Source organism: Orycteropus afer, unplaced genomic scaffold (assembly GCF_000298275.1).
Source record: "Orycteropus afer afer isolate SDZICR_OR568_19922 unplaced genomic scaffold, OryAfe1.0 scaffold00360, whole genome shotgun sequence".
Lineage (NCBI taxonomy): Eukaryota > Metazoa > Chordata > Mammalia > Tubulidentata > Orycteropodidae > Orycteropus > Orycteropus afer.
The window spans coordinates 285447-296787 of record NW_006921947.1 but is presented as its reverse complement, the minus strand read 5'-3'; the positions used below and the strand labels follow the sequence as shown (position 1 = coordinate 296787).

General features: G+C 44.2%; 1 protein-coding gene across 1 annotated transcript in view; it reads right to left on the bottom strand.

Moving 5' to 3' along the window:
* The window catches only part of EGFL6 (EGF like domain multiple 6), a 106802-nt gene that overhangs the window by 54832 nt on the left and 40629 nt on the right, over positions 1-11341 (bottom strand). Inside the window, exons 3-5 of the mRNA XM_007952839.1 lie at positions 9716-9808; positions 3516-3635; positions 306-425 (exon numbers count right to left, since the gene is read on the bottom strand). Of these exons, the coding sequence (XP_007951030.1) occupies positions 306-425; positions 3516-3635; positions 9716-9808 (333 nt within the window). The remainder of the gene's footprint in view (positions 1-305; positions 426-3515; positions 3636-9715; positions 9809-11341) is intronic.

The window sequence follows — 11341 nt, the reverse complement described above, 5'->3', positions numbered from 1 at the left end:
TGCTACCACCCAGGGCCCAGGTAACTAAGACAGATGGTAATTGAAGTAAAATGTTCGAGGTGAATACGCTAACATAAGATGACCTTTAATTGTTATTCTCACTAAGGCATCAGGCAACCTAAAATCAGATAGCAGAGTGTGTCTAGAGATTGCATGGCTGAAAGCGTCATCTCAGAAATGGACATAAATCTGCACTTTCGGGAGCTTTCAATGCTCAACAAGCAGATGTGAAGAATGAGAAAGAGTTCAGGGAAGGGAGGCTGAGGCAGGAGCAGTAGATGCTGAGGCCATTCCTGCGGTTGTACCTGTGCAGACTCTGCCATCGGGGCCCAGGCGGAGCCCCGAGGACGGACACAGGCACTGCGGCCCGTCCTCCGTTTCTTCACAGCCGTACTGGCAGCCTGTCGTGGCACACGTCCTGGATTCTGAAAAGACAGACAGGCATTAATTGTTCCTTCTCGAGCTGCTAGAAACTGCTTCCCAAGGAACCGTCTCCAAATGCCGGGACATTAAATGTGACAGGTGGGACTGCAGTGCAAGATAAGCTTCGTGCCTGTGTCCTGAGTGGAGGCCATGGCCAGACTCTTGCCTGGGTTCGCTTGGTTGGCTAGTGCATTGAACTGGACTGTCTGTCTTTCCATAGGGCACGCACCCCTCAGTTACTGGAGCCTGCATCTCTCTCCTCATGCACATGTTCCAGTCACTCCTTTTTGTCACCTGACTGGGTTGAAATGCAACCTCTGATGTCGATTACCAACCTGAGTAATTAGGGTAAAGGAATCCATCCTAGCAAGCTGTGCAGTAAATCACCCAACTCCAGAGACTCGGTACTTAGGTGTCTGTATTAAAACATGTGGCAGATACAACCGATTGGCTGGGCAAAAGCCATGCTAGACCCACTTTTCTCTTGCCTCTTCCCACCACTGAGTCTGGAAAGCCAAGCACTTGTCTTCTTCTCAGCTTCCCTTGTAGCAAAGGGTAGTCACATGACCCAGTTGTGACCCAAGAAATATAAAGATAAGTGCTAGGAGGAGTGGGACTTCTGGAAAAGATACTTTGCCTCATGCTAAAAGGTTCAAGCATGAAAGAGGTGTTTACTGGCATCCCCTATTTCCCAAGTCTTGCCTACTTTGAATATAGCTGTGATATGCAGAACAGGGGCAGCCATGTTGTGCCCATGAGACCACAAGCATGAGAATAAAACTAATACCCTGAGGATGGCAGAGGCTGAGCCCTTATGAGCTGTTCTGGAACTATCTGCCTCCAGCTTTTTTTTTTTTTTTTTTTTTTTTTTTTTTTTGAATGGCTTAGTTGTATTTGTTGCTGCTGTTATTGTTGTCACTTGTTGGACATATCCTAAGGAGCTCTGGTGGTGTAGTGGTTAAGGCATTTAACCACTTAAGGCATTTAACCCACCAGTTGCTCTGCAGAAGAAAGATGAAGCAATCTGCTTCCATAAAGATTTACAACCTTGGAAACCTAATGGGGGGTTGCTATGAGTCATAGTCAACTTGATGGCAATGAATTTGGCTTTTGGTTTTGGACGTATCTTAATAACAAGGGTTCAGCATGTGTGGATCAAACGTGTATGGGCACTAAAAAGCACATACGATTCCAGCCTGATGTTCACACACCACAGGAGCATGATACATGTACTTTCTCCATCTACCTCTCCATAACATGCCAATCACCCAGCTGGATGAAAGAGACTGCAAGGGACCAGGTGGAAGAAAATCAGTCTCCACTGGAGGGGGCCAGGGCTAGCGGGGCACTTTGCACTACAAACAGGGAGGCCTGGGCAACCCCTACAGATATAGAAATAGGGTATGGGGTAGAGACCCGAGTCATGCTAATATACCAGACAGGTTCTGATGGTTGCATTTCTAGTTTACTCCCGCTTCTCTTCTCATTAGTGTTCTTATTTTTAAAACAAATCCTCAAAATAACCTAATTTTATCTTTCCAGTTGGGGGACGGTATCTTTCTTGGCACTGATGAGCCTTTCATGGAATGTTTCAGAAACAGCCATTAGCATATATCTTCTCAAAAATGTTAAGTGATTACTACAAAACCCCAGATAGTGGTTCCCCATGGGGAAGAGGGAGGTTCTGGCAAGGTTCTATTGGGTAGTGGTTATGAGGGTGCTTGCCTTCTAAGAATTCATTATTTGTTTGTTTCATGTGAGTTTCTGTTTAATTTATAATAAGGGTTGTTTTTTTCCCCAAAAAAGCCCTGCAAGGGCCTGCTTTATCTCTTCAGCTTGCTTGCTAATGGAGGGTCTGGATGACCTATGGTGTTGGGGCCCTTGGCCGAGGAGAGACAGGATGAGGAGAAGCCAGGGGAGTAGTGACCAGGCACTAACCAAGATTTCATAACCTCTGGAAAGCCTGGGAAGGGCTAGAGTCCTCACGTTTGTGCAATAACTCTGTGACCAGAGGAAGGTGCCTGAGTGGCAAACAGCAAGGGTTCTCCCGATCTGTTAAGGAGTGTTGAGCAGAGGGGAGGCCCTGGGTGGTGTAAACGGTTCACATGCTTGTATTCAGCTGCTAACCAAAGGCTGAAGGTTTGAATGCACCCAGAGCTGCCTCAGAAGAAGGGCTTGGCCATCTACTTCTGAATCAGCCAACCCCTACAGAGCGTGGTTCTATTCTGACACACATGGGTTGAATCAGGTGTCAAGTGATGGCAACTATTTTTTTTTTTTCTGGGTGGAGAAAAGACAGATGGTTGAGGTTGGGAGGAGGGAACCAGGGGAGGCTGGGGTGTGTGTGGGGGTTTGCTTTTCAGTTGCAACATAAAACCTGAAAGCCTTCCCTCTCAGCAAATGAATGGATAGGACTCTCACTCTCCCACAGGACATGGGTTTTCTTTATCACAGAAGGGCTTTTCTTTTCAGGAATGTGAGTCGGAATGTATTCCCAACAAGAGACACTAATCTTTGGGAGTGGGGCAAGGGGCGTGAGAAAGGTAGTTGGTGGGAAGAATTGATGGCCCTGTGTGGAAGTTATCACCTCCCTAAAACAATATGCTTAGTTTGTTCAATATGCTGATTTTCATGAAGAAACACAGCACATCCCTGCTTTTATATATAAATACACACACACACACACACACCCTCCTTTCTGTTTAGTCTTTTTATTTGAAAAGTAAGTGTCCAGAATAGCCAATGCATAGAAACAGAAAGGAGATGAATGGTTTCTAGGGACTTGGGAAGGGGGAGGAGAATGGGGAGTGACTGCCTAAAGGGTCTGGGGGTGATGGAAATGTGGAACTAGGTAGTAGTGATGGCTGCACCACATGGCCAGTGTACTTAGATGTCACTGAATTGTACACATTCAAATGGTGACGTTCACCTTACGTGTATTTTAAAAAGTAAGTGCCCAAAGATGTTTTAGTCTGAGGTAATATTAGAGATTTTTTTTTTTTTTAAAGCTTCCAAGTCAACTTTTCCCCAAACATCAAACAGCCCAAGCCAGACTGCCAGCGTTGCCTGAGACCTGCCTGGCTGTTACTTACTCACACACGTGGCATCTGGCATCAGCATGTAGCCACTGAGGCAGAAGCACTTGTAACTTCCGTGGGTGTTTACACATCTGTGTGGGCAGGGCCGCGGGTTGGAGCCACACTCATTCACATCTGTAGGGGTCAGTTAGAAAACAGAAAGATGAACTAAATCAGGAGTATGTGGATGTAGAACACTGAACCTCAATATTGCAAAAGACACCTAGGCTGCCTTCCCCGAACACCACCTGTGAGGTCCTATTCTCTGACCATCATTAAGATTCCATTTTGAAGGGTTTGTGAGGATGTTGTTATGGACTGAATGGTGTCCCCCCAAAAGATATGTTGAAGTCCTAACCTCAGTACCTGTGAACATGACCTTGTTTGGAAATAGGGTCTTTGAAGGTGTTGTCAGCCAGCATGAGGTCATACTAGAGTGGGTGGGGCTTAATTCAATCTGAGTGCTCTCTTTATAAAAGAGAAGAACACACATAGAGACACACACATGGGGAAAGCAACCATGTGAAGACACATCTGCAAGCCAAGGAATACCATAAAACTCCTGGGGCTAACAGAGCTGGGAAAGTCAAGGAAGGACTTTCCACTAGAGCCTTCAGAGAGAGCATGGCCCTGCTGACACCCGGAATTCAGACTCCTGGCCCCCAAAACTGTGAGACAATAAATTTCTGTGGTTTAAACCCACCTGCTTTGTACTATTTTGTGGTATTTTTCAGCCTTAAGAAACTAAGACAACTGGAGCAAATGGAATTATCATACACTGTTGGAGGAAATATAAATTGGTACAACCACTTTGGAAAACTGGCAGAATCTGCTAAAGCTAGATATATACATACCCATGACCTAGCAATTCCACTCCTGGGTATACAGGTACTCCTCACTCATTGACTATCTTGTTATCTGACATTTCACATTAATGACAATGGTAAAAAAAATCTAGTATCTGATTACATTGCAAATAAACAACACACATCTGGCAGTCATGAGCACTGAGGTGCAAGGCAAGTGTAACGCTGGCTGTGATGGTTAAGGTTATGTGTCATCTTGGCTGGATGCTTGGTGGTTTGGCAGTTATATAATGATATGACTTGACAGTTATGCAATAATGTTATTTGACAGTTATGTAATGATGTAATTTGGCAGTTGTGTAATGATGTAGTCACTCTCTATTATGTGATCTGATGTGATCATCCTCCATTTTTGCATAACACCGATTTTTGGAAAACAACCAGGTCTTTGGAACCTAGCCACACTGTTAAGTGAGGAGTAGGTGTATACCCAATAGAAATGTGGAAACATGCTCACCAAAAGACACATACTAAAGTGATCACAGTAGCACTATTCATAATAGCTCCCAACTGGAAACAATCCAGATGTCTCCCAACAGATGGATGGGCAAATGACTTGTCTATTCATGAAACAGAATCTTATATAGCAAGGGAAGGAACAAACTACAGCTAAACACAACAATGGTTGACTATCAGAAACAAGATATTGAGTGGAAGACGCTGGACACAAATGAGTCCATATTGTAGGATCCCATTTATATAAAATTCAAAAACAAGTACAGCTAATCTGTGGCGTAAGAGTTCAAGATATGGTTTCCAAGGGTGGTGGTGGGTAAACAGGAGGAGTAGGCCCTGAGCGACTGGAAGAGAGTGTCAGGAGTCTTTTAGAAGGCTAACCTTCTGTCTTATGATTTGGGTACTGGTTACATGGGTGTTGTTTGTGAAAATTCATTGAGTTGTACTTTTTCTGATATATGCACCCTTCAATTAAAAGTTAGGGATATACCATCTACATATTTCTGCCTTCCTTTAAAGATATCCCATGTGGCTTCTGATAGCTCCCCGCAGCACAGCCTCTAAGTGTGATTCTCTTGGGTGGGCCCTGTACTGGCCAAATACCCTGGTTTACACCCTTCAAGAAGGAGCCCTAGTAGTGCAATTGTTAAGCACTTGGCTGCTAACCAAAAGGCCAGTAGTAGGAACCCATTAGTTGCACCAGGGGAGCAAAGACTTGTTGATTTGCTCCAGTAAAGATTATAGCCTAGGAAGCCCTATGAGGCAATTCTACTGTGTACTAAGGGGTCACTATAAGTCAGAATTGACTCAACAACACCCACAAGTAACAGACCCTTCAAGAGGGAGCCCTACCTCTGATGGGCAGCTACTAACAGCAAGGATACTGCAGGGCTTTATTTATGTTGATAATGTTGCATTTTACCTGAACCCTATAATACTGGAAAACAGTGATGGTTAAAGAAATCTTCCCACCTTTTGTGTTTAGGGAAATGCTTATTACTGATTGTGATAGTTGGAGCTGTGTGTCAGCTTGATTGGACCACAATTCTGTGTGGTTTAAGCAATTGTGATGTGGGTTGTTCCAATGATGGGATCAGATGTATATGTTTTGAGCAGCCAATCCACTGAAAGGGAGTTTCCCTAGGGGTGTGGCCTGCTTCCAGTACATTTATGGACATCCTGGGAAAAGAGACACTCTTCTATGGACTGGGATTCTATTGTGCTGCCTACAACTGTCCATGAGTGAACAATCCACCATTCAGCCTGGAGATCTTGGATTTGTCATTCCTTGGAGTCAACAGCCAGTATACTGCCTGCCAACCTTGAACTCCTCAGCCCCTGTATCTGCATTAGTTGGGAAAAGCCTCCAGCTTGACGTTTGATCCAAGAACTTGGGGCTTGCCAGCTTCTGTGAGTGTGTGAGCCATTTTCCTAAGATAAATTTCTCTTTCTCTCTCTCTATAAGCTTTACTGGTTTTGCTTCTCTAGAGAACCCAGTCTAACACACTGATCAATCAGGAGCAAAGTGCTTGTTCACCAAACTGGTGAAGCTTCTCTCCTTCCGCCAAGTCCTGAACTTTGGCCCACTCTCAGCCTGAGCCAACATACAACCCCTCCTTAAGGGCCCCTCCTGGAGAACAGGCTGGCTTCAGCATAAGACATCCTCTGCTTTACTATCCAGTGACGTCACCCTCTCATCCCATTTCTTCACACCTGGGTTTTTCCAGCCTTGTTTACTCTCAGTCTCTATAAAAGATGCTCTTCCCCAAATTCTTGAGATGCTTAGTGATCTCATTCATGGTCAGCATGTTCTCCCTGTTATAATAGACCTCTCCCTCTATTAGAATCGTCCCTTTCCCCTTTGCTTTCCGAAAAAAGCTTCTCTGTATCAAATCCTTATCAAAGATGCTCACAGGCTATTAAGTGAAAAAAGAAGGTTGCAAAACTATGTGTACAGTTTGATCTCAAAATTATAAAAAATAAAAATATACGGGAAGAAAAAGTCTGGGAGGGTATGTTCTAAATGCTAAGAATGGTTCTCCCCAGTGGTCAGATTGAGGGTAACATTCTTCTCTGTACTTTTCAGTGTTTCCCCCCCCCAAAAAAAAATTACATTAAGAATAAATAACTTTGCTAGTCAAATCAGAAGGAAAATAAAACTTCAAATGGAACATGGTAGATGAGTTTGTCTTGGGACATGTGATCACATAGAGGCCTCATAGCTTAACTCCCACCAGAAATGCATAAATAAAAAAAAAGTTGCCATGGAGCTGACCTCAACTCATAGCGACCCTATGACTGTGCAAGTAGAAAAACTATGCTCCTCAGAGTTCTCAATGGCTGGTTTTTGGAAGTAGATGGCCAGATCTTCCTTCCGAGGTGCCTCTGGGTGGATTTGAACCTCTAATTTTTCAGTTAGCAGCTGAGCGTGTTAACTATTTGCACTACCCAGGGACCCCAAGGAAGATATAGGGAGAAGAAAATAACCAAATTTCACCTGAGACAAGACTTCAGCATACCAGCAGGCAAAGCAGATCCTTGGAAAATAAAGGAGATGCCTTCACCTCCTCTGAAAGGCTCCTCCTCTGGGAATTTTCCGGCACTGAAGCTGGACTGGACGTTGAAAACCTCTTTCTCCATCCCCTCCCTCCTCTCCCCTACCATCTCCCTCAAGGATCCTAAGTGTTTCAAAGGGAGGATTGAAAAATGCTGATTGCACTTAATGGGCAACCCAGGAATGCCCCATCACTTGGCCCTAACCCAGAGGTGACTCATTAATTTCTTGGAAGGAGCATTTTTAGGAAAGACATCAGTTGAGGGCTAGGGCCTGTGGCTATTAATGGCTAACCATGAACTTGGATGAGGCTACCAGGGGGCAGGGAGCCTGGCGGGAATGTCAGACAGCCCTGCAACTTGAGCCAAGTGGACCACTCCCATGATGTTAATATTTTACAGGGACTTGGAAACAAGCATGAAAAATACTGCCCTTCCAACTCTCTTGAGAAGGTATCTTGATACAAAATCCAAAACATATGGAAAAACAAGTTTTCTGGTGTGTGAACCCCCTGGTAAGAGATATGACTGAATTATATTGCTTATGAGAGCAGGATTCTTGGCATGCCTCTCACGCAGTTGGACTTGGTTATAGAAGCACGTCAGCCACCCTGACCTCTATGCTGGTGACAGAATGGAAGAGTCCTCTCTGAGGCTGTAGGGCTGGCAGCTCAAAACAAGGTGATTTCAGTGTGTTCAGTTCACCTCAGGACCCAGGGCAAGGGCTGGGTACGGTAGAGTGGAGTGGGAGAGCACCCCTTCTCTGAAACTCTGCTCCCCCTTCTCCTAGAATCCAAGCAGCTTTCCTTAAGGGCAGTTCAGCCTGATTTGCTGCTCTTTGCTCAACTTCGTTGGGGGGCTGGGGACGCTTTTTGAATGTGCGTTTCCTAATGCCAGGAATTCCACATGCCAAGGTTTCTCAACCTCGGTACTACTGCCATTTGGGGCCAAATCATCCTTTGGTGTCGAGCTGTCCTGCAGTAGCACACCAGCAGGCAGAGCGGATCCTTGAAAAATAAAGACGTGGCTGTTTTAAGCAAATAATGACAACCAAAAAATGTCTCTAGATATTGCCAAGTGTCCCCTGGGGGACAAAATCACCCCAGTTGAGAACCACTGATCTACAAGAAGGACCAGACCACTTGCTCTAATGAAATATTTTTAGTCACCATAGTAATTGGAGTGCAGTTTCTCAACCTCGGAACTATTGATCTGTGGCCTCTCCTTTCATAGAAAAGGACCACGAGGCTGGAGAACAAACTGCTAAACTGTGATTATAATAGGGATTTTAAATTTACATTCTTTTGCATTGTTGGATTTTTTAAAAAAATAAAAAATGTGTGTTACTTCTTAAGTTGAAAAAACAATAGAAATTATTCATTTAAAGAAAAAGAAGTCATCTGTTGTGTATATTGCAAAAGATCAGAATGACTTTTCTATTTTCTGAGGGAAGAAGATTGACTAAAAAAATCCAATGCTTAAACCACCATCATTTGAAGGTATGAGTGAAAACCTAAGAAATCCTGAGCATTGTTATTGTGTTACAAGGAGCTCTGGTGGTGCTGTGGTTAAAGCATTGGTTGCCAACCCAAAAGTTGGTAGTTTGAACCTAACAGCCACTCTGCAGGACAAAGATGAGGTGGTCTGCTTCCATAAAGATAGACAGCCTTGGAAACCCTATGGGACAGTTCTACTATGCCCTATAGGATTGCTATAGATTGAAATCCACTCCATGGCACTGGGTTGTTTTTTTCTTTTAGTTATTCTTTTTGGCATATTGTGCCACCAAATCCCTGGGTGGTGCAAATGGTTAACACACTTGGCTGCTTACCAAAAGAGTGGAGACTTGAGTCCATCCAGGGGTGCCTCAGAAGAAAGAAATAATCCACTTCGAAAAAATCAGTCATTGAAAACCCTATGGAGCATAGTCTACTTTGACCCACAGGGTCGCTATGAGTCAGAGTCAATTCCATGTAAGAGACTGGGTTTGCTTCCTTACTAATGCAGCTGAAGCTCGGCCACCACCTACCTGGCAGTGGAGGCTCGCATGTTGCCATGATGCTGAACAGGTTTCAACTGGAGTTTCCAGACTAAGATGGACTAGGAAGAAAGGCCTGGTGATTGGCTTCTGAAAAATCAACCAGTGAAAACCCTGTGGATCACAACAGTCCGATCCTGTTGCTCATGGGGACCCCATGAGTCATGGCCAACTCGACAGCAGCTAACAACAACAGCAACAGCGTAGTTTGTCACCAACCCCCACAGCAATGACTCATTTCCTTCTGAAAAGCTCTGGTGTAGTTTGGTAATGCGACCCTGACCTCGGCCCACTGTACTGACCTTGACTGCAGGTTTTCCCTGTATATCCTGGGAAGCATCTACAATTGTTTGGCCCCACACACTCCCCGAATTTGCATCCATGGACACACGTAGCTGTGGAAAGAGAAGATGTATTGGTGATACAAGAGCAGCAGTAGTCAGCACGGTGACATGCACTAATGTCAAATGTAATCGCCACCTGTTTCACAGAGAAATCCACGGGGGTGTTATGGAGGGCAATCTGTTTTCTCTCTAGTATGTTTTCACTTTAAGATCCGGAAAGTGTTTTGTTTGTGAACTACATCATTCCCCACACCCCTCCACCCCAAGTGTGTGCAACTTTGCTTAGCAGTGTTGCATGACTCCAGCAGTATTCAAAGAAAAAATGAAGACCCTGGGAGCTCCTCAGCCAATTTTGCATGTAAATACAAGATACTTAAGAAAAGAAGTGTATTATCTGAGCTCAGAGAGACCCCAGAGTAACCCTGGGCTCATTGCCAAGGTCTTTCTCTTTCTTTCTGTCACTTGCCTCTTTTTTTTTTTTCTCTTCCATACGTTCTATTTTTCTTTCACTGGATTATAATCTTTGTAATGCTGTGTGTTATCAATCAAACTGACCAACCCATGGTGGTGGTGCTGCTGGTGGTGGCAATGGGAGTATGAGAATGGGGCACGATGAGGTCAGGGTTTAATTTTAGGGCTTCAAACCAGTTCTTTCTGGTTCAGTCACGGCTGACAAAGCAAAACTGGAGTGGACCTAAATTTTTAAAATAAGGGTAAACCAGAACAATCGCATGGGAAAAATTATGGGTCAACATCCTAATAAAAATTTAATCTCCCTCTAGGAAAACAAGGACAATGTGCACATTGCATAGCAACTAAATCTCTTGACCAGCACAGTCGGAAACGTGGTGCACGACTCAATGATGGTGGCCGATTGCACCACTTTGAATGTTTGTCACTCTCCACGGTTATGACAATAATCCAATCTCCTTCATCAGGCTCCTGAAAGGGCTCACTACACTGCTTCCAGTCCCCCATTCCAGGCCTTTGACCCATAATTGTTCTCCTTCTGGCTGTCATTCCACTTCTCTCAAATTTACAAATTTGTGTCTATTCTGATTTTGCTGCATCAGCCATGACTGAACCATTTCAAACAAATTTGAAGCCCTGGTTTGTTTCTCTGTTTTAATCACTGCTGTATTACAACACCTGACACATAGTAGGCACTCAATGAATATTTGTTCAATGAATGAAGTGGTGGTAGGAACAAGGATAAAATGCTATAACTGATGGGGTTGGAGGCAAGAAGATAGTCAATGAAGATGGAGATTTTGAGTCCGGTTGATGGGGAGGATATTGAGAGATAAAGCAGTAGATAGGGAGAAAAAAATGGGGAAACCCAAGGAGAAGGGGAGAGGAAGGAAAAATAGTGACTAAGAAAGAAAGGATGCGTGTAGGGCTCTCAGAGAAATTCCTTGATTTAGTAGGTGCTCAAGAAATAGCCATACGAGTAGCGACTGGAATCTTAAAAGCTTGTAAGCAGATGCAATGATGGGTCTTTCCTCATCAGGAGCAAAGAAGAATGAAGAAAACCAAACAGTCATGGAAAGAATTAGTCCTAGCGACTGGTACACCATGTGATCC